Consider the following 27,917-nt stretch of genomic DNA (forward strand, 5'->3'; position numbering starts at 1 on the left):
AACATGAGTCTTCAATATTCGCAGTTAAGAAGTTTTAGGTTGTAGTTGTTATAGGAATTATAGGGCTATTTGTATTTCATATACCTTTGACTATTGGATGTTCTTATAGGCACTATAGTATTGCCAGCCTAATCTCGGGAATTGATAGGCTTGAAGTCATAAACAGCGCTGTGATTCAAGCATTGCGAAGAGCTGCTGGAAAACGCAGGAAAGTGCTGTTTGAATAAATGCTTACGAGCCTGCTTCTGCCTACCACCGCTCAGTCAGACTGCTCTATCAAAAATCATAGACTTAATTATAATATAATAAACACACAGAAATATGAGCCTTATGTCATTAATATGGTCAAATCCAGAAACTATCATTTCGAAAACAAAACATTTATTCTTTCAGTGAAATACGGAACCATTCTATATTTTATCGAATGGGTGGGATCCATAAATCTAAATATTGCTGTGACATTGCACAATCTTCAATGTTATGTCATAATTATGTAAAATTCAGGAAAATTAATTACGGTATTTGTTAGGAAGAAATGGTCTTCACACAGTTTGCAACAAGCCAGGCGGCCCAAACTGCTGCATATACCCTGACTCTGCTTGCACAGAACGCAAGAGAAGTGACCCAATTTCCCTAGTTAATATTGCCTGCTAACATGAATTTCTTTAAACTAAGTATGCAGGTTTAAAAAAATATTATTGTGTATTGATTTTAAGAAAGGCATTGATGTTTATGGTTAGGTACATTGGTGCAACAACAGTGCTTTTTTCGCGAATGTGCTTGTTAAATCATCACCCGTTTGGCGAAGTAGGCTGTGATTCGATGATAAATTAACAGGCACCGCATTGATTATTTGCAATGCAGGACAAGCTGGTTAAACTAGTAATATCATCAACCATGTGTAGTTAACTAGTGATTATGTTAAGATTGATTGTTTTTTTATAAGATAAGTTTAATGCTAGCTAGCAACTTACCTTGGCTCCTTGCTGCACTCGCGTAACAGGTGGTCAGCCTGCCACGAAGTCTCCTCGTGGCGTGCAATGTAATCGGCCATAAACGGTGTCCAAAAATGACGGTTACCGATTGTTATGAAAACTGGAAATCGACCTTAATTAATCGGCCATGCCGATTAATCGGTCGAACTCTAATATCTGGCCTGCAAAAATCAACCAACCAACAATCTGTCAATCAATCAAGCCTTGTGAAATACATGCACAGCTGAGGGCAGAATACTGATCAGGGATAGGATAGAACCTGAGGCACTTATTTCAGTGGAGGAGTGGTGGTTTAGACACGTTTTACCTCATATGTCACAACAGGACAATGGTTTTGGGTATGTTGATTCTTAAATCAATTGTCCATGTTCGGTGCTTAGATCATGATCAGTGTATGATCATTGTAAGCACGTCACTAACTTTGTGGTTGTATGTTTTTGTGTTGTTTGTTATTTGTTATTTACAATGTGTGAAATGCTGGAGATCTATCATTTCAACATTTGTTGATATATGATCCTTGTGTGTTCAAATTTCAATGTTATTGGAATTACCATGCGTATGTCTTTTATTTTGGTCTGAATTGGATGTAAGGTCTAGCAAGGATAATCTACACTGTTCGTTTTATACGTGCAAAACATTCATATACTTTTTTTGTGTATTTTTATATTTACATATCTTGGGCAGATATAATATTGATATGGTTTCTCTGTCTGTGCCAAACTTGTGAAATCAAATTATGTTAGAGAGTGCCGAACTGGCTGTTTCCTGATACAGACATGAAATTGCAATAAAGTTAATATGAATCCTGTTATTTAGCCAACTTGCTGTAAGTTTTCTGTCTGCCCCTGCTTTGTAGGGAATTCTCCATATCTTACCCTCAGTTCTGAAAAATTAACAATGTGGAGAAAGCCGATTTGATCTTTCTGGAGATGCTCTGTTACAGGGACTCAAAGTTGAGGAACCAACCATTTCTCATCAGACAGGGGGGGTGTCCGTGTGCAGGACCAATCAGGGGTTAGTTCTGCTCTGACTGACATGTACTTATTCCTCAGCTTTTCATGAAACCAGTGAACTGTTTAATATATGTTCCAACTGTGCGTTACTGTACATTTGTGTGTTTGCGTGTGTGTGTGAGAGTATGTACATGTATGTAAGTGTATATTTCCTGTAATGGGGTTTGGGGGTTTTATGGGAGGGCATGGGGTGGGGTGGGGTGGGGGGAAACTAGTAAAAAAAAAAAGAAGAAGAAGAGAAGCAATGACTTATCATCCAGAAACTAGCCTTTCCGGTGCTCTCGTAGGAATAGCCCAGCTGCTGACTAAGTCAGTGGTGGTGAGGTTTGTTGGCTGTGCCAGCTTTTGAACCCAAATACTGTATGTGGGCATTGAACTCCAAAACGGAAGCACCTAAAACTGCCATTGAGTGGTCCGAGTGTGTACTTTGAGTAGGAGCTTTGGGGAGTTGGATGGTCGAGGCTGTCTGTGTCTTCTGGCAAGATATATATGTTGGTCTGAAGTGGGTTGCCCTCAAAATGGAGTCTGGTCATAACCAAATCTTCAGCTCTCCCAGTATTCTGTGGGAAACTATGGAAACAGTTTGAACATATTGACTGTTGTTGCAGCAATGTTTTAGCACATTCCCTGGGGGAAACGTAGTGGGATAGTTTACAGTGGATTACAAAATCTATGTTATTTATACATGTATATATATATATATATATATATATATAGTATATGTATAAATATGTTGTGGACAGTGGAATATGTATGTACTGTGGATCATGAATCTGTTCTAAAGATATGGCCAATTTCTGAAACATATTTGAGGGCACTGCCTTGAATCAGATGGGACATTCCGGAATCTCTTCTTCCCTAATATTCAGCCTATAGCACGTGGCTCGATTGCAGTAGTGATGAAAAAAATAGGTTAAGGATGATTGTTGACATGGTGTGCAACATTTTGTGTCTTAGGTCTTAGAAAAAGTGAGATGTTTCTTTGTTTGGACCACTGTGTTTGCTGTAGTGTTGACTCTCTCCTAAAATAGTCCCTTGGCAAAGTATCATAACATGTACTCTTGCCATATGTATACAAGAAACAGTAGGCAACACTAGAACATTAACCATGATGTCAGTACAGAAAGGGAGATCTTTGACTAATGCAGCATTCGTAACCAAGTGGGAGGTGGGAATTTACAAGTTGTGAAGTCGTAAATACTAGTTGGTTGCAATTACCTGCTTTGAACTCGTCGAGAAACGCTGATTGACTAATGACCAACAAGCTGCGAAAACCATAAACTAAAAGTACAGCTGTCACACTTGTAAACAAATTATAGTGTTCAAAAACTATATTAATAGATTTTTTATAAATAATGTTTGTTGCATTTAACTGCCGGAAATGCAGTTTTGAGGTTATGTCCTTAGTAGATGATGTCAGCATGTAGGAGAAAGGGGAGCTCAGGATGGTGAATGAGTTTCCCACAAGTAATTACCAGTTGGAGGCCCGTTCAAGTGGATTTTTCCCCAGTTGTATGTGGTAAATTCCCACTTCTCACTTGGTTACGAACAAAGCATTAAGCGTAACTGAGTGCCCCCTACTACCCCCTGCCTTTGTAACTGTATCTGTCCCTTAGTGGTTTTAACAGTGACCAGTCTATGCTTGGCTCTTCTTTTTGTTCTTATGTTGAAGATTTTCTTTTTACATTTTCTTTTCTCAATGGGCAAACAATGAAATGTATTAACTGTTTGGTAAAGTTTTTAGTGCTTCGTTTTTTGAGCCTGAATATTTTATAACATGTTACAATGAAGATTGTAGTGTACAAATCCACATTTATAATATATAATATGTATGTTATGATGCAATAAAAAATAAAGTAATGATTATATTATATCCACCTGCTTTTTTTCTGTAAGTAAATTAGTATCAACACACTGCCAATGTTAGTCGTGTATATGGGAGGCGAAGTCAAGTGCAGGAGAGCGGATTACAGTAAACAGGCGCACTTTAATACCGGTCAACAATGACAGCACATAAAACATACTAGTGCCAAAAACACGGTACATAACAAAAGTGCAGCGCCTGACAAATATCCACGTAACAATAAACAATTACACACAAAGACATGGAGGGGAACAGAGGACTAAATGCACGCAGTGTGATTATGGAATGAAAACCAGGTGTGTATGAAACAAGACAAAACAAATGGATATATGAGAAATGGAGCGGTGATGGCTAGAAAGCCTGTGACGTCGATCGCCGAACGCCGCCCGAACAAGGAGAGGAGCCGACTTCGTCGGAAGTCGTGACAGCCAAAGGAAGGGGCTGGTCATGGAAGTCCATAATTGGCTGAACTGAAAGTACGTAAAAAATGTGGCATATAAAAATGACATTCAAAAATATATATATTTGAAATAGACACGTGTTTGAATTTTGTACATTCAATATCTACCTGCAATGTCAGCTATCTTTCCTGGTAACATATCCCATACGATGCTTGTCATGTCATAAGTCAATGCATGCCTATCAGGGGACACTTTGCTACAAGCAACTAATATGTATATTAGTTTCCTCCAATACAGCAGACAAACAAAGGTTGACAATTTCATTGAATTCATGAACATGACACTGGTAGGGTGCTTGCCGAAAACCGTATTCTGTACATCTGTATGGCATGGTCAATGAATGATCATACTCACATATGCTGTCTACCTATACTCAACTGAACACAGGTATACCAGTTTGCACAGAGTTAGAATACCTAAGAGGATACCTATAGCCAGTGCTTGACTTGGGCTTAAATAGGTGCCAGGTACTCATTTTGGGTGCCGGTACTGTTTATATTTATGTGCAGGAGCTCCACAACACTTTTGAGCTAATATTATATAAGAGGAACAGGAGCTCAAGCAGGTGAGCTCCTTAGCTCCGGTGAGGTCCTGCCCATGTCAAGCATTGCTTATACACCTACTTTCTGGAGGGTCATCAATACACTCTGCCGAAAGCTGCATCCCCTCTCACTGCATGGGGCTGTCAATTAATGATTATAAATGTTTCATGAGTGTATACCTCAGTTATTATAAGACACAAAATGCATAAACAGCTTGTGGAGAACATTTAAAATCTGAAAGTGTTGCCATGGAAACCCATAAAATGACATAACTCTGTGGTCACCCTTGACTGAACTGGCTAAAAGTATGTATGATCTGAAGGAATTCACAAGTTCAAGGTACAGTAGGAATAACCCCTAACATATTCAGGATGAAAAGAGGCACAGGGACATCTACCTGGATTACAATTCAGTCACAGGTGTTGGGAGAGAAAGGGGACATAATGAGAATTCTGCCTTGTTATCAGAGAGGAAGAGGCAGAGCGAGAGTGTTTACTCTCTGCCAACGAGGTCGATGAGAGTCGAATTTGGTCAACAACAAAAACAATGAATTTGCTACGTGAGGCTTATTTGATCCAATATAAGTTTGGTAATGGTTAGGTTGTTACGAATACACTGATATAATTGGATGCGCGTAGCATTTCGGCAGAAATAAACAACAACGTTATATGCGAGTTGTGTCTATGGAGTTGTGACCGTTGTGCACACGCGTATCTGGCCTCTCATTGGGTAGAATGGTCCCACCTGATCTCGCCACCTCCCGCATGCCTTCCATCTTCGAGGACATGTATTTCCATTGTTAGATCGGTCACTCGATTATCTTGAAAATATTATAGATAATCTTTATTGTTATGCGTTGTTTCCAGGGGGCAAATTTTGTGGTTGGATAGACAGGAAGTTGCATGTTTCACAGAAGGATGTAGCTAGCTAGAAGTTAGTTAGCTCAAAGATAAACCTTTATGTTGAAAAATAAATAGTTCTATGGCTCTGGGGTGCAAAGACACCAATGTTGTTTCAGTACTGAGTTGAAAACCAACGCGTCGGATCTGTTTGGTAACGTTAATCGTCGTCAGGATCCAGAAATCAGGTAACTTTAGCTAGCTAAAATGCTATCCAAGTTAGCAGGGGTGTAAAATCATCTTTACGTCGATTCTGTTGCAAAACGTTTACTCAGACGGAAAACGTAAACCAGAGTTTCTATTGGACAAATTATGGTAGGTCCCTCCTCGTTTCATTCAGTTTGTTTCCGTTTGGTTGTTAAACGGTAAACGGTTTTCGTAATGAATACACCCCTGGTTAACCAGATAGCTGAAACCACTGCAGTAGCCATCTAACATGCCACCTAATTTAACATATCACGGCGTAGCAGTCTGGACTCAGACATAATGTATTGGCACAGACAGCCTTCGTGGGTTGGGAGTTGTGACCACAGTATGTGAACTTGACTGGAGCGCAGAACGAGTTTCCCCAAGACTGGAACTTCGGCCTTCTCCAGTAGCGTTCACTTCATGAGCTCACGCCTCGATCAAACTGACAGTGTTTTGCATTTTGGTAGCAGAAGTACATTAATTTAAAATGGAACGCTGCGTTTGCCTTGCAGCATTGCGTTGCAGAGGCAGCTGTAGTACGTTCAGTGTGGCGCATACATTGGATTTATTGAACATATGCATCAAACTGTATGCAGTAGACAGCTTGACAGAAATGGTAGTAGAAGCTGAATGTTCTTTTGTTGCACCACATCCAGATGATAGTGCACCACATCCAGATGATAGTGCACCACATCCAGATGATAGTGCACCACAGCCAGATGATAGTGCACCACATCCAGATGATAGTGCATACCATTTTGCGCAATAACACTGGCGGTGTGCCTGCCCATCATGCATTTGTAGGCTACTTAAAAAAAAAATATATATATATATATTATTTGTATTTGTTTTTTGTATGATTTTTGTTATTTTGTATTTTTATTTAATAAAAAAAAATTGTAGGCTACTTGTGTGCTTCTATAGAGTACCACAGCATGAGTCATAATACCCATAAAACCTAGTGGTCAAACAGGAAATGGTTCCAATCATTTTTCCACCATTCATTTTCCACATAAGGGATTTTATAAACACTTAAAGACTGTTTTGTGTAGGCTTACCTTGGCGTAATGTTTTTCACAAGACAGTTCTCATCTCCTAACCACGCTACTGCCTCCGCCGCATTGTTCTCAACACCAAAATGCTGGTTAACTTTGCTATTATGCACATAGCAACATGGTCAAGGAGAAGGCGCCAATTCAATTCATCACTGATGTTTCAGAATCGCGGACAGTGACCGTTATCCAATGCGGGAGAATGTGCATTTGTTATAAAATAATATCATTTTTATTAGTGTTGCACCATAGTTCTTACATAATATAAAATAGCCTAGTGGTTAGTGTTGGGCCAGTAACCGAAAGGTTGCTGGATCGAATCCCCGAACTGACAAGGTAAAAATCTGTCGTTCTGCCTCTGAGTAAGGCAGTTAACCCCCTGAAGAGTTAAGAAAATATTTACCAAATAAACAAAAGTAAAAAATAACACAATACATGGCTATATATAGGGGGTCCCAATACTGAGTCAATGTGCAGGTTAGTCAAGGTAATTTGTACATGTAGGTAGTGATGAAGTGACTATGCATAGATAATAAACACAGAGTAGCAGCAGTGTACAAAACAAATGGAGGGGGGGTGTCAATGTAAATAGTCCGGTAGACATTTGATTAATTGTTCAGCAGTCTTATGGCTTGTGGGTAGAAGCTGTTAAGGAGCCTTTTGGTCGTAGACTTGACGCTCTGGTACTGCTTGCCATGTGGTAGCAGAGAAAACAGTCTATGACATTTTTTTAGGTACTACCTCTGACACTGCCTATTATATAGGTCCTGGATGGCAGGAAGCTTGGCCCCAGTATTGTACTGGGCTGTACACACTACCCTCTGTAGCGCCTTATGATCAGATGCCGAGTAGTTGCCATACCAGGCGGTGATGCAACCGGTCAAGATGCTCTCGATGGTGCAGCTATAGAACTTTTTGAGGATCTGGGGACTCATGCCAAATGTTTTCAGTCTCCTGAGGGGGAAAAGGTGTTACCGTGCCCTCTTCACGACTGTCTTGGTATGTCTGGACCATGATAGTTCGTTGGTGATGTGGACACCAAGGAACTTAAAACACTCGACCGGCTCCACTACAGCCCCATCAATGTTAATGGGGGCTTAGTGTGTCGCACTCGCAAATGCTTCACAATTGATTTATTTGTAGGCTATAGCCTTGAAATAATTGAAATAATAGGCTCAACTCCATTCACATATTATGTTAATGACCAAGTTCGAGTTGACGTTAGAGAGAAACTAGATAGCTAGCAGAGGTTAGCCTAGCTAGCTGTGACTTTCAGTTGAAGCTGTCATTCACATGAAAATTGGACTGTGTTAGCTAACTAACTATTTTGCTAACTAAAGTCAGTTTAAATATGCATGTGGAATTAACCAACAAGTATTTATGTTTATAATACGCTCCCATGTGTGAATGAATTAGACCAGCTAATGTCAGTCAACCACTAGCCCTTGACCATGACTCAGTTCCATTACATTACACATAAGAGTCACATAAGAGTAAATGCATCTTCTGTAGGGGGAGTTTTGTTAAGAGCCTCGAAGCTCAATCTGAACATTAACACGGAGCGCTTGTGGTATGGTTTCAGAAACCATAATGACCTTATCTTTCATATCAGCGAGAAATCATTTAAAAAAAAAACAAGGTTAAATTGATACAAACTTTGATCTATTTAGGGCGTAAATCGTTATTTTCTTTTGGCCAGTTGTTTTTAAGTATTGGGACAATCAGCGAAACCGCTTCTGGAACGATATTGCGAGCTGGTAAAGGCAAGCCTGAAGTGGACCACCAGTTTTGAGTCCAAGATAGGACAGTGGTGTGGGGCCTGATCACCTCCGTGAAAGCACTGTAACAAAGTGTTTTAAAACGTTTAGCAACGGAAGGTTAAAATGTGCATCTTATCAGTCCAATTCAGGCACTCCCTGTTTCCATCTGTTTTCTTCCATTTGGTGACTAATGAATGCGACCCAGGCCTTTCGTCATGGCTGGACCCATCACAGCAGCTGAACTTCTCCACCCAACCCCCCATACAGATGGATGGAAATGAGAGGTGACTTATCCAGGGTGCTGCTGCAAGAGCACTAATCAGTGCTAATCTGTTCTGGACCGGATTAGAGCTTTGTTAGAGATTAGAGCATCTCTCATTATTCTCTGTGTACAAAGGAGAGGCTCCTTCTGTGTTCTGTCTGTTTTAACACTTTTAAAACAGTGTGTCTTGGTTTTTGTTCTCGTCTCGCGGCGATCTGGTACGAAGCCGTCGCCGACTAGCTCTTTCGTTTCTCACCTGAGTTGCTTTCCTGTTGCGCCGATGGACACTCCCTCCTCATCCTCCTCTTTTCCTTGGGACTTAGTGTTCATGCTGTCATCATCATAATTTATCTTGTCTCCTATGGGGATTAACATTAGCATGAGTCTCCGGCACCGTGGACACTGACTCCCCTTTGTCCTCCTCTTAAAACGCTGTGGAGATTTTTATCTCTTTTTTTCCGTGATCCTTTTTGAAATTTCTCCTGGGGGGGAAGGTAATCAAGGAGGGGGGCGAAGATGCTGAACCAAGGGGCCGTGATGCTCTTCACAGGGCTCTGTGGGGCACTGGTGGTGCTGGCGATCGCCTACTATACCTACTGGTAAGTCCTGTTGAGGGAGCAGTCGAGGACCGCGTCAGAACTTTATAAGAACTTTATAGACATGACTGGTCCCGGTTCCACAGTGACTCCAACTGCATGAGGCTGTGTGCAAACACAAACTATAATCTAAAATCTCTTGAACTACCTGACACTGTTTATTTAGGAGAGTGTAGACTGAGCTTGGTTGGTTGTTGTCTCTGAAGCACTTTAAATTAAGTTGATTTCTTTGGGTTTGTCTTGTTATTTGTTCTGGAGTGGCTCGGGTCCTTCTGCTGCTGGACATCTTGGCCAAGTTTAGCCTGTTTTGGCCTTTGGAAGGCCAATGGAGGCCAGGCTGTTTCTCCCTGTTAATCAGTTTAGCCCTGAGTGGCTATTGCTAATCTCTGCCACGTCCCACGTCCAATCAGGCCTTGTGTGTGTGTGTGTGTACCCTTGCATACTTGGTAGCCTGCTAAATGGCTTTAACCTAGTACATAATCAATGGCAATTGAAATCCTTTGCATGCCTTGTAGGCTAGGACAGGGGTTGTACATCTTTTCTGTTTCAAGACTCACTCAAATGCTTAAACAAATATATGGGGACCCCCTCCACCAGAAATCACATTTTGAAATGTTATTTTTATAACTGTCAATGCATACATAAATACTAAATGTGAGATGTTTTAGCCTTACTGCGGTTATTTTCAATTAGTAGTTGTATCTATTGAAAACTGTCTGAGGCCCCCTAGTTGAGGAACAGTGCACTTCTTAGGAAATGTTTGGGTAAATTATCATCAAATAACACAGACACACCAGTTGGTTTCAAACTAATAGACAAGCAGCCTATACAAGCACCATGCCCATAGAAAGCAAGATATGAGTTGAGAGACATCTGAACATCCCCAAAAAATCTCTAGGCCTGGGTATAGACTTCTTTTTTTTTAAATGTTTTTTTTTTTTAACACGTGTTCTATTTCAATTCAATTCAAGGGCTTTATTGGCATGGGAAACATGTGTTAACATTGCCAAAGCAAGTGAGGTAGATAATATATAAAGTGAATATATAAAGTGAAATAAACAATAAAAATGAACAGTAAACATCACACATACAGAAGTTTCAAAACAATAAAGACATTACAAATGTCATATTATATATATATATATATATATATACAGTGTTTTAACAATGTACAAATGGTAAAGGACACAAGATAAAATAAAAAGCATAGATATGGGTTGTATTTACAATGGTGTGTGTTCTTCACTGGTTGCCCTTTTCTCGTGGCAACAGGTCACAAATCTTGCTGCTGTGATGGCACACTGTGGAATTTCACCCAGTAGATATGGGATTTTTTCAAAATTGGATTTGTTTTCGAATTCTTTGTGGATCTGTGTAATCTGAGGGAAATATGTCTCTCTAATATGGTCATACATTGGGCAGGAGGTTAGGAAGTGCAGCTCAGTTTCCACCTCATTTTATGGGCAGTGAGCACATAGCCTGTCTTCTCTTGAGAGCCATGTCTGCCTACGGCGGCCTTTCTCAATAGCAAGGCTATGCTCACTGAGTCTGTACATAGTCAAAGCTTTCCTTAATTTTGGGTCAGTCACAGTGGTCAGGTATTCTGCCGCTGTGTACTCTCTGTGTAGGGCCAAATAGCATTCTAGTTTGTTCTGTTTTTTTGTTAATTCTTTCCAATGTGTCCAGTAATTATCTTTTTGTTTTCTCATGATTTGGTTGGGTCTAATTGTGCTGCTGTCCTGGGGCTCTGTAGGGTGTGTTTGAACAGAGCCCCAGGACCAGCTTGCTTCTCCAGGTTCATCTCTCTGTAGGTGATGGCTTTGTTGTGGTAGGTTTGGGAATCGCTTCCTTTTAGGTGGTTATAGAATTTAACGGCTCTTTTCTGAAAATTTGTGGGTATCGGCCTAATTCTGCTCTGCATTCATTATTTGGTGTTCTACGTTGTACACTGAGGATATTTTTGCAGAATTCTGCGTGCAGAGTCTCAATTTGGTGTTTGTCCCATTTTGTGAAGTCCTGGTTGGTGAGCGGACCCCAGATCTCACAACCATAAAGGGCAATGGGCTCTATGACTGATTCAAGTATTTTTAGCCAAATCCTAATTGGTATGTTGAAATTTATGTTCCTTTTGATGGCATAGAATGCCCTTCTTGCCTTGTCTCTCAGATCGTTCACAGCTTTGTGGAAGTTACCTGTGGCGCTGATGTTTAGGCCAAGGTATGTATAGTTTTTTGTGTGCTCTAGGGCAACAGTGTCTAGATGGAATTTGTATTTGTGGTCCTGGTGACTGGACCTTTTATGGAACACCATTATTTTGGTCTTACTGAGATTTACTGTCAGGGCCCAGGTCTGACAGAATCTGTGCCAAAGATCTAGGTGCTGCTGTAGGCCCTCCTTGGTTGGTGACAGAAGCACCAGATCATTAGCAAACAGCAGATATTTGACTTCGGATTCTAGTAGGGTGAGGCCGGGTGCTGCAGACTTTTCTAGTGCCCGCGCCAATTTGTTGATATATATGTTGAAGAGGGTGGGGCTTAAGCTGCATCCTTGTCTAAGCCCACGACCCTGTGTGAAGAAATTTGTGTGTTTTTTGCCAATTTTAACCGCACACTTGTTGTTTGTGTACATGGATTTTATAATGTCGTATGTTTTACCCCCAACACCACTTTCCATCAGTTTGTATAGCAGACCCTCATGCCAAATTGAGTCGAAGGCTTTTTTGAAATCAACAAAGCATGAGAAGACTTTGCCTTTGTTTTGGTTTGTTTGGTGGTCAATTAGGGTGTGCAGGGTGAATACAAGGTCTGTTGTACGGTAATTTGGTTAAAAGCCAATTTGACATTTGCTCAGTACATTGTTTTCATTGAGGAAGTGTACGAGTCTGCTGTTAATGATAATGCAGAGGATTTTCCCAAGGTTACTGTTGACGCATATTCCACGGTAGTTATTGGGGTCAAATTTGTCTCCACTTTTGTGGATTGGGGTGATCAGTCCTTGGTTCCAAATATTGGGGAAGATGCCAGAGCTAAGGATGATGTTAAAGAGTTTTAGTATAGCCAATTGGAATTTGTTGTCTGTATATTTGATCATTTCATTGAGGATACCATCAACACCACAGGCCTTTTTGGGTTGGAGAGTTTTTTTTTTTTGTCCTGTAACTCATTCAATGTAATTGGAGAATCCAGTGGGTTCTGGTAGTCTTTAATAGTTGATTCTAAGATCTGTATTTGATCATGTATTTGTTTTTGCTCTTTATTCTTTGTTATAGAGCCAAATAGATTGGAGAAGTGGTTTACCCATACATCTCCATTTTGGATAGATAATTCTTCGTGTTGTTGTTTGTTTAGTGTTTTCCAATTTTCCCAGAAGTGGTTAGAGTCTATGGATTCTTCAATTACATTGAGCTGATTTCTGACATGCTGTTCCTTCTTTTTCCGTAGTGTTATGTTTTTGGTTGGACAGGTTTCTCAATTTCTTTCTTAGATTTTTGCATTCTTCATCAAACCATTTGTCATTGTTGTTAATTTTCTTCGGTTTTCTATTTGAGATTTTTAGATTTGATAGGGAAGCTGAGAGGTCAAATATACTGTTAAGATTTTCTACTGCCAAGTTTACACCTTCACTATTACAGTGGAAAGTTTTACCCAGGAAATGGTCTAAAAGGGATTGAATTTGTTGTTGCCTAATTGTTTTTTGGTAGGTTTCCAAACTGCATTCCTTCCATCTATAGCATTTCTTAATGTTACTCAGTTCCTTTGGCTTTGATGCCTCATGATTGAGTATTGCTCTGTTTAAGTAGACTGTGATTTTGCTGTGGTCTGATAGGGTTGTCAGTGGGCTGACTGTGAACGCTCTGAGAGACTCTGGGTTGAGGTCAGTGATAAAGTAGTCTACAGTACTACTGCCAAGAGATGAGCTATAGGTGTACCTACCATAGGAGTCCCCTTGAAGCCTACCATTGACTATGTACATACCCAGCGTGCAACAGAGCTGCAGGAGTTGTGACCCGTTTTTGTTGGTTATGTTGTCATAGTTGTGCCTAGGGGGGCATATGTGGGAGGGAATGCTGTCACCTCCAGGCAGGTGTTTGTCCCCCTGTGTGCTGAGGGTGTCCGGTTCTTGTCCGGTTCTGGCATTTAGGTCGCCACAGACTAGTACATGTCCCTGGGCCTGGAAATTATTGATTTCCCCCTCCAGGATGGAGAAGCTGTCTTCATTAAAATATGGGGATTCTAGTGGGGGGATATAGGTAGCACACAGGAGGACATTCTTCTCTGTTAAGATAATTTCCTTTTGAATTTCTAGCCAAATGTAGAATGTTCCTGTTTTGATTAATGGCTAATGGTAATTAGAATAGTGTGTGTGTGGAGGGGAGGAGAAGGCAGGACACAGTCTCCCCCACCCCCTTTATGGCTGAACTTTTTTAACCTCCTTGTGTGTGTGTGTCTCACACCCGGTTCGTTGGCCCAGTATTGACGGCCAGCCATTCGTCTGAGGGGATCAGGTGATTGCAGACCCTCCCCTCTCTCTCCCCCCAAACACACCCACTCCACCAGGCAGCGCTTTGTTAGGCAGGCTAGGGGGAGCGTCTCCCTCTCTCCCACTCCCTCTCTTCTTTTCTCTCTCTCTCCCTTTTTCTTCTGTGTGGGGACAAGTTTCCCACTCTGCTAATGGATGGCCTTGTGAGATGTCATTTGTCTCCTAGGCAAGACTCCAAAGTTAACTCATGTTTACTGAGGAGCGCTGGTGTTTCTCGCGCTCTCTTTCCCACTACTTGTAATTCTCACTCTGTTCCTGACTGTGGGCAAAGCTAGGACTTCACACTTTGACAAAACTACTTGCTCTCTCTTCCAGAACAAGGTTAGTGGTATTTCTGCTCCTTTCCCAGGGGTTATTGGCGTGAGTGGGATGTTATTAATGATTATTGACCTCGTTGAGACGATGGAGAATTTTTATTTTATTTTACTAGTAATACTGTGTTAAAACCCAGAAACACCTGTTTGACTGTGAACTGATGCTCCTACTGTAGAGAGAGAGAGGCTATACCGGTAGTTTCAATGGAGATCAACTGCATTTTAAGCATGCATGCTATTATCTGCTTGCAGATGCCAGACACTGTAGCAACTGCTTGTATTATATGTATGTTTGCAGAGTTGACTTTGCCGGCTGCAGCTTTGACGTTTGACTGCCGTGGTTGTTTGGTGAAGGAAGCAGTCCAAGACATTGCAACCTGATGTCAATGTGGGACAAACCTGAAGTTTGATAGCCTATGCCAAAGATCGGTATCCGTAGAGAATGTCACCCTTGTGGATGTCTGCTTGATTCTTGAGCTTCGGATAAGGTCGTTTTCTGGTCCTCTTCAGTGCTATCTGCAGGAAAAGGCCTTAGTTTAATGGGCCATTTAAAACATGGGTCCTACAGACCTACACCACACCCTGTTATGCCTTGACTTTATGGCATCCATCACAACTCCTCAGGGCAGTGAAATTAGAACAGAATCTTGAAGTATTAAGAAAGTGTATTGGGAAATCATAGTCAGCCCACAGAAAATATGCACATGCGTCACTGTGCTTGCTCAACAGTATAGCTTCCTTCCTCACAAGTCCTTACCCACCCGTGATCTCGGATCCTCTGCTTTTCAAACACAAGTGACCTGCACTTGACTACACTGTTGGCTACACTGTTGAAAAGATAGCAGTACGATAGCACAGGTGGAGACGTTTCAAGCCGGGGAATGAGGTTACAAAACCAACTTGTTTACACTCGCACCTCTAAACTCATTCCACAGTGACCCCAGTCGTTGAGCAGAGTGCAGCTGCAGATCCGGGTCACGGCACCACTACTGTCCTCTTGACCGTGTCTTAGCCAACTATAGAAAACCTAGCAGTTCAATAGCTTGAAATGTCTCCACCCACGCTAAGTAGTGAGGTTATGAATCCAACTCCGTTACACACACACAGAGGATGGTGAGTGTTTGTTCAGCGGGACCAAGTTAATGTTCTCTCAGCCCTATGTTCCCTCAGTTCCCATAGCTATATCCTCCCTCAGTTCCCACAGCCCTATGTTCCCACAGCCCTATGTTCCCTCAGCTCCCACAGCCCTAGGTTCCCTATGTTCCCTCAGCCCTATGTTCCCTCAGCCCTCTGTTCTCTCAGTCCTCAGTTCCCACAGCCCTATGTTGCCTCAGTTCCCACAGCCCTAGGTTCCCTATGTTCCCTCAGCCCTATGTTGCCTCAGTTCCCACAGCCCTGTGTTGCCTCAGATCCCACAGCCCTATGTTCCCTCAGCCCTCTGTTCTCTCAGTCCTCAGTTCCCACAGCCCTATTTCCTCAGTTCCCACAGCCCTATGTTGCCTCAGTTCCCACAGCCCTATGTTGCCTCAGTTCCCACAGCCCTATGTTGCCTCAGATCCTCAGCCCTATGTTCCCACAGCCCTATGTTCCCACAGCCCTATGTTGCCTCAGTTCCCACAGCCCTATGTTGCCTCAGTTCCCACAGCCCTATGTTCCCTCAGCCCTATGTTCCCACAGCCCCCTGTTCCCACAGCCCTCTGTTCTCTCAGTCCCCACAGCCCTATGTTGCCTCAGATCCCACAGCCCTATGTTGCCTCAGTTCCCACAGCCCTATGTTCCCTCAGCCCTATGTTCCCACAGCGCTATGTTCCCTCAGTTCCCACATCCCTATGTTCCCACAGCAACAATGTTCCCTCAGTTCCCACAGCCCTTTGTTCCCTCAGCCCCCTGTTCCCTCAGTTCCCACAGCCCTATATGTTCAAATTACTTGAGTAGATGCTGAGATACATACATCTCAGAAAATGTATTTTGGGCTGCTGGAATATTGACAAAAGGTCAAAGTCATAGTGATTTAAACAATTCAGTAGGTTCCATATATATACTCTCACATTTGTGTAGATGCTGAAATACTCAGCATGTTCTACATTTCTAACAATAAGCATTGGTGCCAATTTTGATTGAAATTGGTTCAGTTGGTACTGAGGGACCACAGGGCTGGAGGGACCACAGAGCTGGACCCCTGATCAGATGCTTGAGGTCACTCAAGTCCACGCTCTGTGGGTGGGACCTCCTGTGTAGTTGGTACTACAGGCCTGTAGTACACACACAGCCATTGATTTGACTCTTTGTTTCTAGGATGTGATTTGACAAAAAATTGTGTGACTGACTTAATGCTCATTCTGGTATTAGGCCACTGTGTAGTTATCAGTGTTTTAGGATGGGTTAAGTATAGCTTTGGAAAGTAGTCTGTTTTATTCTTGAGGCCTGCTGTTTGAGGGTGTGTGTGGGGTCTAGAGTTAGCAGAGAGGAAATATCAGAATCCCAGAGATGCTGAATGGGGCCATTGTTGCCAATTTAGAGACACTGTTGCTATATTTAGCAAGTTTTGATACTGCTCCAGAGACTGTTACTGTTAAAAGACCCTAGAAACAAATGCAGCTACTTATCAAGCTGCCTTGGAGAGTTTTGATAGCATTTGGCGACTTTTCCCATTCAATTCTGGAAGTAAATATCTGCGACAGAGGTCACAGCAAGAGTGTACAAGCAGTTAACACTTTGTCAAACTGCTGATGTAAAAAGGGCTATGTAAAATATATTTGATTGATAGATTGACAGGCACAGAAGCCAGGGGAGAGGGTGTGCGTCAGAAAACGCTATTTTTGGGGATCGCAGCTGTGCTGCAGCAAGGCAAGTTTATGCTGTGACGTTGAGAGAAAAAAGTTGTCAAAACATTGAATTGGGCTAGTTTAGGAGTTGGACACCTGGTGTGGGTGTCTGTGAAAAAAGAGAGTGAGAAAGGGAGTGAGTAAGCAAGTTGCTGGCCTTGTTCCAAGGAAGTGAAAGGGCGTGTGTGTGTAGGTATGCGGACATGTACATGTCAGTGAGAGGGAGGTTATGTGCAACGCCATTTAGCTGAAAGGGAGTTTATTTTTGTGGGCAAGCTGTGTTTTTAGCCTGATAGTTTCCTATTTTATATTGGGGAAATATAAATGGAAATGAATCACAGGAACTACAGTGCCTTGCGAAAGTATTCGGCCCCCTTGAACTTTGCGACCTTTTGCCACATTTCAGGCTTCAAACATAAAGATATAAAACTGTATTTTTTTGTGACGAATCAACAACAAGTCGGACACATTCATGAAGTGGAACGACATTTATTGGATATTTCAAACTTTTTTAACAAATCAAAAACTGAAAAATTGGGCGTGCAAAATTATTCAGCCCCTTTACTTTCAGTGCAGCAAACTCTCTCCAGAAGTTCAGTGAGGATCTCTGAATGATCCAATGTTGACCTAAATGACTAATGATGATAAATACAATCCACCTGTGTGTAATCAAGTCTCCGTATAAATGCACCTGCACTGTGATAGTCTCAGAGGTCCGTTAAAAGCGCAGAGAGCATCATGAAGAACAAGGAACACACCAGGCAGGTCCGAGATACTGTTGTGAAGAAGTTTAAAGCCGGATTTGGATACAAAAAGATTTCCCAAGCTTTAAACATCCCAAGGAGCACTGTGCAAGCGATAATATTGAAATGGAAGGAGTATCAGACCACTGCAAATCTACCAAGACCTGGCCGTCCCTCTAAACTTTCAGCTCATACAAGGAGAAGACTGATCAGAGATGCAGCCAAGAGGCCCATGATCACTCTGGATGAACTGCAGAGATCTACAGCTGAGGTGGGAGACTCTGTCCATAGGACAACAATCAGTCGTATATTGCACATCTGGCCTTTATGGAAGAGTGGCAAGAAGAAAGCCATTTCTTAAAGATATCCATAAAAAGTGTTGTTTAAAGTTTGCCACAAGCCACCTGGGAGACACACCAAACATGTGGAAGAAGGTGTTCTGGTCAGATGAAACCAAAATTGAACTTTTTGGCAACAATGCAAAACGTTATGTTTGGCGTAAAAGCAACACAGCTGAACACACCATCCCCACTGTCAAACATGGTGGTGGCAGCATCATGGTTTGGGCCTGCTTTTCTTCAGCAGGGACAGGGAAGATGGTTAAAATTGATGGGAAGATGGATGGAGCCAAATACAGGACCATTCTGGAAGAAAACCTGATGGAGTCTGCAAAAGACCTGAGACTGGGACGGAGATTTGTCTTCCAACAAGACAATGATCCAAAACATAAAGCAAAATCTACAATGGAATGGTTCAAAAATAAACATATCCAGGTGTTAGAATGGCCAAGTCAAAGTCCAGACCTGAATCCAATTGAGAATCTGTGGAAAGAACTGAAAACTGCTGTTCACAAATGCTCTCCATCCAACATCACTGAGCTCGAGCTGTTTTGCAAGGAGGAATGGGAAAAAATGTCAGTCTCTCGATGTGCAAAACTGATAGAGACATACCCCAAGCGACTTACAGCTGTAATCGCAGCAAAAGGTGGCGCTACAAAGTATTAACTTAAGGGGGCTGAATAATTTTGCACGTCCAATTTTTCTGTTTTTTAATTTGTTAAAAAAGTTTGAAATATCCAATAAATGTCGTTCCACTTCATGAATGTGTCCCACTTGTTGTTGATTCATCACAAAAAAAATACAGTTTTATATCTTTATGTTTGAAGCCTGAAATGTGGCAAAAGGTCGCAAAGTTCAAGGGGGCCGAATACTTTCGCAAGGCACTGTAACTGGTTGTCTGCTAAACTCCTCAGAATTAACCTGCTCTTTCTTTTCTTTTTTGTCACAGTTCTCTGAATAATTAACTCTGAATAATTAACAACAACAGTTGTATGTTGTTTGCAGTTTTTTATTTTCTTGTTGCAAGTTAGATTCTGTTTTGGGAAAGAGTTTGTTCAGATCTTCCCCTTTAAACTGGGGCGGCAGGTAGCCTAGTGGTTAGAGCATTGGGCCAGTAACCAAAAGGTTACTGGATCGGATCCCCGAGCTGACAAGTTAATCTGTCGTTCTGCCCCTGAACAAGGCAGTTAACCCACTGTTCCCTGGTAGGCCGTCATTGTAAACAAGAATTTGTTCTTAACTGACTTAACTAGTTAAATAAATAAAAAAAAACAGATTGTGAATAGTTTGTAATGGGGTTCTTCTCTGTCCCACAGGTCTGTGGTGTTGGCTGACGGGCCGTGCAAACGGGGCTTGTGAAGGGATTCCACCGTGGTAAGTTGCACTGGAATTTCAGAAAATGATCACTCCTCCACTATTAACCCAGCCTCATCGAAGGGGTCAGGAGTTTTCCCTGACCGTGTGACCTGACTAGGAATCCTCGTCATATTCCGACTTATTCCTGGTCAGATCAGTTAGTCAGGCGAAACTCCTTGCCCTAATCATATTCATAAACATCCTCTTTTAAAGGGTAGGAAACATTCATTTTTACTCACAGAAGTAACAACAGTGCCGTCAAATACTTAGTAACGTAGTTACTGTAGTCACGATCAAAGTGCTTTTTATTTTTTACATATCTATGAACTTATTTTGGATATCTTAATAACTACCCACAATGCACTATTTCTCAACATCATATGGAGAACCGGTGCTACCTGGTGACATTTTCCACAGAATTAAATGGAAATGCATCGTTTCTTAATGGTGTTCTCCCCCAGGTCGGCCGTAGTGTGTTGGTAGCCCTGCTAGCCCCCAGACAGCCCTGGCCATGGGGCTGATAGCGTACATCAAGAGCCTGTTCATCCTCCAGCTGCTCGTTGGCTTTGTGTTTGTGGTCAGCGGCCTCATCATCAACTTCATCCAGCTCTGCACCTGCGCCCTATGGCCCATCAACAAGCAGCTCTACAGGAAGATCAACACCCGCCTCTCCTACTCCCTCTGGAGCCGTGAGTCACACTCATAGTCTTGAGTCGTGTGTGTGTGTGTATTTGTTTGTGTGTCTGGGGGGGGGTAGGCTCAGCAACGAGCAGCACCTTCTGGCTGTTGTCCCAAAAGAAACCAGTCTTAAATTTGTTCTTAACTGACTTGACTAGTTAAATAAATAAACATGGTGTACTGGTTTTGGTGTTTCCCTCTATCCCTCTAGTTGCTGTGTTGTGTGCATTCCTCTCATGCAGTCTGTGTGGGGTGGCCGGTGTACAATGGCCGCAATGGATTTTGGTCATTATAGTTATTTACCACGTTTTCTGCACTGAACTAGGTTGAATATTTGTCTATTGAAAACTTAGACTCCCTACAGCATCCCATAGTTATTGATTTGATGTATTTCGTGCTTGATAGGATTTCTCTCTAGAAAAACGCGCTTTGAGCTCACAAAAAAAACAAATGGAATTTGAGTAATTGATCCAACTTCGGTCAGTTTATTGTTTAATAATCAGAGAACCAAAATAATTTGGTTAGTCGTTGATGGTGTACTTACTAATCATGAGCAGACAGGTAGTACTGGCTGGACCACGGCATGCTTGGAGTGTGTGTGTGTGTGGTGGTTGCACTGTTGTTGTTGACTGCGTTTACACTCTGATTTTTACAGGAATTGAGACTAGTGTAATGTAGTTCATTGCAATGGTTCGTTGCGATTGGTTACATGCTGACCAGACCGCTCCCATTGCGTGCAATTGCGTTGCAAAATAAATATCCACGTTATTGTCATTGCACCCACACTGCCCACGCACATCTGTGTAGCCAGGTGCTAAAATGGAACTTGGTTCTATTTGTGACACTTGACGTGCTGCAAGTCCCACCTCTCCCATCTCCTCATTGGTTTTTAGGAGCATATACCCACGTGGGTGATTGAAAGACGAACTGAGGTTCACAATCCAGTCCAGTTGGTGGTGGTAATGCGCCATAAAGTTGGTTGCCAACCACCATATGAAGTCAGAAGAAGAAGAAACCTGAAGGAGGAGAGATTACTAGAAACAAACTCGTTTTACCCTTTTGTCTGTGGATTAATTGTCTGTGGAGAACCTTGTGCATTTCAGGTAAAATAACAACCCAATGTTTATATCCCAGGACAAATTAGCTAGCTAGCTAAATTAGCATAAATGTTTGCTTATCGACAACTCACCAAATTAATATTGTTGGTTTTGATATTTCAACCTGCCTTTCCTGATCGCGTCTGGTGTGGGGCGACAAAATTGACACCATTTTGCGACTGGGTGGTTCATTGTGACAGAGTTACACTGGTTCGTTGTTAACTCTCTGCTGGCCCTCTCTGTCCTGTAGAGCTGGTGATGCTGCTGGAGTGGTGGTCAAGTACAGAATGCACCATATTCACAGACCAGGCCACGGTGGACAAATTTGGCAAGGAGCACGTCATCATCATCCTCAACCACAACTACGAGATCGACTTCCTCTGCGGCTGGACCATGTGTGAACGCTACGGCGTGCTTGGAGTGAGTATGTGTGTGTGTGATAGAGGGGGAATGAGTTTAGCTGCCTATATAAATATAATGTTTGGTAGGTTGGCTGAACAAAATCGTTTCGTCTTCTCAGGCTTCAAAGGTCTTGGCCAAGTACGAACTGCTGAAGGTGCCTCTGATTGGCTGGACATGGTACTTCCTGGAGATTGTATTCTGTAAGAGGAAGTGGGAGGAGGACAGAGATACCGTGTTCAAAGGCCTGACCCAGCTGAAGGATTACCCTGAGTTTATGTGGGTGAGTAAGACGACAAACCGAAACACAATGACGTTTGCCAATCTCCCTTTGACCATCAGCGTGTGTCTGTATGGAGTTGTACCCTGGGGTGTGTTCATTAAGCATCAAACAGATGAAAAATGCACATTTCTGTTTACCGTTGAATAATGTTTTCCACTGAGTGCTCAAATTAACACGCCCCAGATTCGTTGGCGGGTACGTGCACACAATTTAAGCCAGTAATCTGACAAACTCTCATGGGGGAAAATGCAAGGGAAGAGCGGGTTTGAGGGGAGGAATCAAAGAAATACAACTGAGATTCTGTGTGTATGTTGTTTGTGCATGTGTACGTGTTACTGTGGACAGTGTTGCCAGAAATGCACATCAGGGTGTGTCTGAGGTAGTTCACCTCTGTTGGCGTTCCTACCTTCTGCTGTTTCCAGTGGGACACGTAGGGATTACAAGGTCATGAGCTTAGTGTGTTAAGTGTTTACCGCTCCAAAGACATCAACAGGGTCACCTCCAAAGACCGCAACAGTGGTTGTGCGTGTGTGTCGACTTGTCTCTCTCTCTCTTTCTTCAGTTCCTATTGTACTGTGAAGGCACCCGTTTCACACCGAAGAAGCATGAGATCAGTATGGAGGTAGCAGAGAGTAAAGGTCTACCAAAACTCAAATACCATCTACTGCCCAGAACCAAAGGCTTCACCACAACACTGAGCTGTCTCAAAGGCACAGGTGGGACACAAGCACACACAAGCACGCGCACACACACATTTGCTGCATCACACTCATGGTCGCACTCTTTCCTTTCTCAGTATCTGCTGTGTACGACGTGACACTAAATTTCAGAGACAAGAAGGTCCCAACACTGCTGGGAATCGTCAGTGGAAAGAAGTACATGGCAGATATGAATATCACGTAGGTGGCACCTGTCCCTCTCCCACAGACAAAGGCAGGGCACTGGTCCTGAATGAGACCTATGGGTCCTTTGACCTGCTGACTTACTGTATGACCAGACTTGCTGCCCTTTAGTAGCGTTGTACTGAATTGAGTTCCCCTCCTTCCTGTATAGACGGTACCCAGTGGAGGAAATCCCAGAGGACGAGAAGGAGTGTGCAACCTGGCTTCACAAGCTCTACCAGCGGAAGGTGCCGGAAACTCAGCTTTCCCTCCCATTTCTTTACCCTTTCTAGCCATAAGTCAATGACTCTCTCCACTAATTAAATATTGACAACGTTCTCTCTTTCTTCCTTTCTCTTTCTGTAGGATGCACTGCAGGAGCACTATGAGAAGGAGGGCAGTTTCCCCGGTCCCGCTATCAAGCCCCCCCGTCGGCTGTGGACGCTGCTCAACTTCCTCTTCTGGGCCACCCTGCTTCTTACCCCCCTCCTCAACTTCGCCTGTGGGGTGTTTGTCAGTGGCTCTCCCCTCCTTATCGTCGTCTTCTTGATCTTCTGCATTATCGGTGCGGATGCCACCCATTTAGCCTGCTAAGCCTACTGCTTTTTCCAAGTTCTTATGCTGTTAGGACCTGCCTATACTATATAATCTCATTTTGACTCGTTATTGGCTGGTTTCCCGAACACAGAATAAGCCTAGTCCTAGACTAAAAAGCTATTTCAATATAGATTCTCCATTAAGCATGCATTTTAGTCCAGGACTAGGGCTCTCGAGTGGCGCAGTGGTCGAAGGCACTGCATCCCAGTGCAAGAGGCGCCACTACAGTCCCTGGTTCGAATCCAGGCTGTATAACATCCAGCCGTGATTAGGAGACTCATAGGGCGGCGCACAATTGGCCGGGGGAAGGCCGTCATTGTAAATAAGAATTTGTTCTTACCTGACTTGCCTAGTTAAATTAAGGTTAAATAAATAAATAAATAATGATTCTACTCTATATGTATAGTTTTATAAAGCATTGCTCTATACTACCTTTTTCCACTGGTGGGACTTTTTCAGTTGATGGCACCAGCACAAGATTTGGTCGCACCAATTTTTTCGCAACCGAGCGCCAGTTAATGACTTGACCTGTGGTTTTGCATTCCATACAGAACAAGGCTGATAATGACTAGCCATCTTTTAAATCATGTAGGCGCCCCTGCGGAAATAAAATGCGCATAAAAAAATTCCATCTCTCCTTAAGATAGTTATGTTGTTTTTGCGTGGGCTGCTCAATCCACCGCATCCTCTGATGTCGGCCTTCTGCATTTGGGGTGGAAGGTGGCAGAACTACAGCTGGATTTGTCAGACCAGGAGACATCCTGAAAATCAGTCTTCTCACGAAAACTTTTGTAGTGTCGGAACGGTTTGAGGCACAAACTAATATGACCCCTCTATGGAAAGATAACTCTCACAAACATACAGGATTCCCACAAGCCTCGTCTGAAGGTAGACAGACCGATACGAGTAAAAAAAAAAAATGAATTAATGGGAAAATATATGGAAGTACTTTAGTGCCCAAAAAAGGGGTTAAATAAAGGTAAAAATAATTATAATTTGTCTCTTAGATATTGGACAGGCACTTCTAAACATATCTCCTTTTCATGTATTTTTGGACTGTCTGTTGTGCCATGTATGAATATGTTATTCAATACGTTAATAAGGGCTAATAGCAGTAAGACCAAATTCAATTTTTCATCAAAAAATAAGTTTAAAAGAAAAATGTTATACTTACAGGCGTCCTAAAATTCTAAATCAAATTGCTAACCCAGCTCTGGGCCCTTTGACCTAAGGGGGTTTTAACTTGACTATCATATTCACATTGATTGTTTGTTGAGGGGGAAAAAAAATGGATCCTTTGCGCAATCTCTAAAAAGGTGCTATTGTTAACAATTTTGAACAGTGTCACTCTACAGTTGTAGGGCCCTATTAAAATCTGTTGTATCTTTTCGTAAAATCTGTTTTCCAGAATATCTTTGCAGTCAACATTTTAATTGGGGAATTTTTTTGGGAAATACTTTAGAAATGTTAATTCAAACAGCGCATGATGACTGAAATGTGAGTGTTTTGGTCGCAGTGTTGAGCCCTGTATAGTATGTATATGTGATTACCTACTCCTGTATCTGCACTTCGTTCATTTGTATTGTTTTTTTGTTGTCTTCTTCTTTCTACTGTTATTGACAAATCTCTCTCTGTCTCCTCACTCCACAGCCTCCATAGCAGTGCGCCGCCTGATCAGTGTATCTGAGGTGAACAAAACCGGCTCTACTTACGGCAAAATGGAGGGCAAAAAGGAAAACTAGAACTCTTTATGGCAGTCACGTTACGGTCCCTCTACTGTCAACGCTCGGTGTCTGAGCGGTTGTTGCGGTCCCCGCACAGACAAACCCTGTGCAGCCACCCTCCTTAAAAAATAAGTTAAAACTCAGCAGGAGGGTGGGGGGGATATAACTGAATAGACTTTTTAGACGTAAGTTAAAATATTAATTATGATGATTGTGACACAGAACAAAATTTTTAATGGAATTGTTGCATTTGACTCCCAGTGAATGCATCCTTCCAGTGAGAGGGGGGTGACAGACAGCAGGACTGAATGGTAAATACCAGAGGGTGTATCTCTCTAGCACCAAACGCTCCCTGCACCCCAGCTCGAGGCCCCCTGTCGGTCTCCTCCGCACAGCTTTGTGGTTAACCTCAGCCACATGCTCCAGAACTTTCCTGTTTCAGCGGTACCACTTCCTCCAACATGCACCCCACTTCCTGCCACAGCAGCCCACCCTAAAGAAGTGCTCTCCACCTATCAAATATTCACCTTTTCTGCTTCAGTATCTCTGACTGGGCCAGCCCAACGTCCCTCTGCAGTTTTAGCAAGGGGCTTTACTGTCTGGAAAATACAGATTCCCAGCATGCTTTAGCTCCCCACCCTTAGCCCCATGAAGGTTGGGTGTGGAGGTGAAGGAATCTGAACACCTCTGAGCACATCCTGTTATTTGTTTGTCCGTCTCCTCATGAAACTTGTGCTGAATCCTGACACAAACGAGATTAAGCATGCTGCTACTCCTCCCGTCCTTCCCAGAAAAGCACAGACGTGATGGCCAACCTCGCACCAATAAAATGCAGTATTTAATGTTAATTTAAAGCCAGGTTTGGACCTGAGTTGATTTCTGAATTGCTTGTAGATCCCATAAATACTGATTCTTATAAACAATAAAACAAATTATCATTTGGTTTCCATTGAATATACAAAAGTGATTGAATGATGGGATTACATTTATTTCCCTACAGTACTCCGGAGTGAATTGTTCAGAGGGTTTTGAAGAGCATTTTTTTTGGCAATGGTGGATCAACATCTAACACAAATTAATTGTAAAATAGTTAGGCCTACCACCACACCCCGGTCCCTCGTCTATTCGACCCCATTAGTGTATACAATATAAAATATGTAACCACAGTTTGAATGCCTTTAGGCCCATCATAAGGTGACACAAAGCTAGCAGTCGTCCAGTGACCAAGAGCTGAGGACAACACCATCACTAACACTGGCTGTCTCTACCATCCAACTCGGCTGCCAGCAGAATAGATTCATGCTTTTACAAAGAGCAGGTGAAGTGCACCACAGGCCATTTGCAGAGTGGATTTTCCCATATCCATGATTGGATTTTACAGCATTTAAGAAAAATAAGCATAACACTTTGTACATGGCCAGTTATTGGCATTTTAAAATGCTATGCCCCTCCCACCCCCTAAAATGATCCCAATAACATATTATTAAAAAGTAGGCCTACATGGCCCATATTATCAGACAGGTGTGTTATTTTAGCAAAAAGATTGATCACCTACAGTGTATAAAACTGATGAAGCATAGTGGCTATATATAGATGGCTAAAGCTTGGGGTTAACCATATGCATTAATACCCCACTGGTCTAATAATTAGATCAGATTAGATTATCTTCTTGCTAGTTAGCCAGGTATGTATTGATGAGCCCAGTATGGGGCAGTTGGACAGTGGAGGAAGGAAAGCTGTTAGCAGCCTACTGATTCATCTGCTATTGCTGCTCTTACTACTGTTTCTGCTGCTCCTGCTGTTGCTGTGTGGCTCCTACTGCTGTTGCTGCTGCTCATAGTGCTGCTTCTTCTGCTGCTGCTGCTTGGATCAGCAGAGTCAACAGAACCAGCATATCCAAACGATGGAGCTGCTGGTCCATCATCAGCCACAGAAGGCAGGACAGAAGCCCAGGGTGGAGTTGGGCTCTGGCTTGGGCAGGGGCATGGGAAGCCACATGGGTACTGGGTGGTGGGCAATGGTATTTGCCTCTGGGTCCATTGATCATGCCAGAGTGGTGGAAAGGGGCTCCATCTGTTACGTGGATAACCCGGGGACCAGGTAGGATTGGGGCACCAGGTGACAGAGGTTTGGCGCCAGGTAGGACTTGCTAGGCATGGGCACCAGATGGCAGATGGGTTCCATGCTGACGCTGCTTCCGAAGGCCTGTCACCACTTCTTCCAATTCTGACCACCATCTGATTGGCTCAAACTACTTGAGCATGGTGTTAACACTAAAACTGTTGCCTACCTCTAGTTTTCACAGAGGGTAATGTTTGACAAGGGTCTCTAAGTAAATCATATGATTAAAAGGCAAATTAACCACTGGCATGTGTGTTTGTGAATTGTGAGTTTTCTACTGTACAATGAACTCCATTAATGTTGGACATATCTCTACTGGAGGAGGCTATTTCCCTTTCCAACAAATCCTTAGCAGCACAGGCTTCGTTTTAGAAACGAGAGGGATGCAC

General features: G+C 42.6%; 1 protein-coding gene and 1 long non-coding RNA gene across 4 annotated transcripts; one reads left to right on the plus strand and one right to left on the minus strand.

Annotated features, from left to right (window-relative positions):
* Positions 1-3,165: 3,165 nt before the first annotated feature.
* On the minus strand, positions 3,166-5,754 carry LOC118941127. The gene is made up of 2 exons (XR_005037418.1): positions 5,620-5,754; positions 3,166-4,342 (listed from the first exon to the last, which is right to left on the minus strand). It is a non-coding gene; the product is annotated as an uncharacterized LOC118941127 (long non-coding RNA).
* A 4-nt stretch (positions 5,755-5,758) lies between these two features.
* LOC110495944 (1-acyl-sn-glycerol-3-phosphate acyltransferase gamma) lies at positions 5,759-27,773 on the plus strand. Of its 3 annotated transcripts, none has more exons than XM_036952450.1 (10): positions 5,759-5,962; positions 19,709-19,766; positions 20,210-20,437; positions 21,774-21,943; positions 22,044-22,205; positions 22,768-22,921; positions 23,002-23,104; positions 23,259-23,334; positions 23,453-23,651; positions 25,334-27,773. In XM_036952450.1, the coding sequence occupies exons 3-10, from the start codon at positions 20,260-20,262 to the stop codon at positions 25,423-25,425; spliced, it is 1,134 nt and encodes a 377-aa protein (XP_036808345.1). In that variant the 5' UTR covers positions 5,759-5,962; positions 19,709-19,766; positions 20,210-20,259; the 3' UTR covers positions 25,426-27,773. The 3 variants fall into 3 exon arrangements, with proteins under 3 accessions (XP_036808345.1, XP_036808347.1, XP_036808346.1); XM_036952452.1 differs by lacking the exon at positions 5,759-5,962 and adding an exon at positions 9,614-9,636; XM_036952451.1 differs by lacking the exon at positions 5,759-5,962 and adding an exon at positions 14,205-14,493.
* The last annotated feature ends 144 nt before the right edge of the window (positions 27,774-27,917 follow it).

This window comes from Oncorhynchus mykiss, chromosome 18 (genome assembly GCF_013265735.2).
Source record: "Oncorhynchus mykiss isolate Arlee chromosome 18, USDA_OmykA_1.1, whole genome shotgun sequence".
NCBI lineage: Eukaryota > Metazoa > Chordata > Actinopteri > Salmoniformes > Salmonidae > Oncorhynchus > Oncorhynchus mykiss.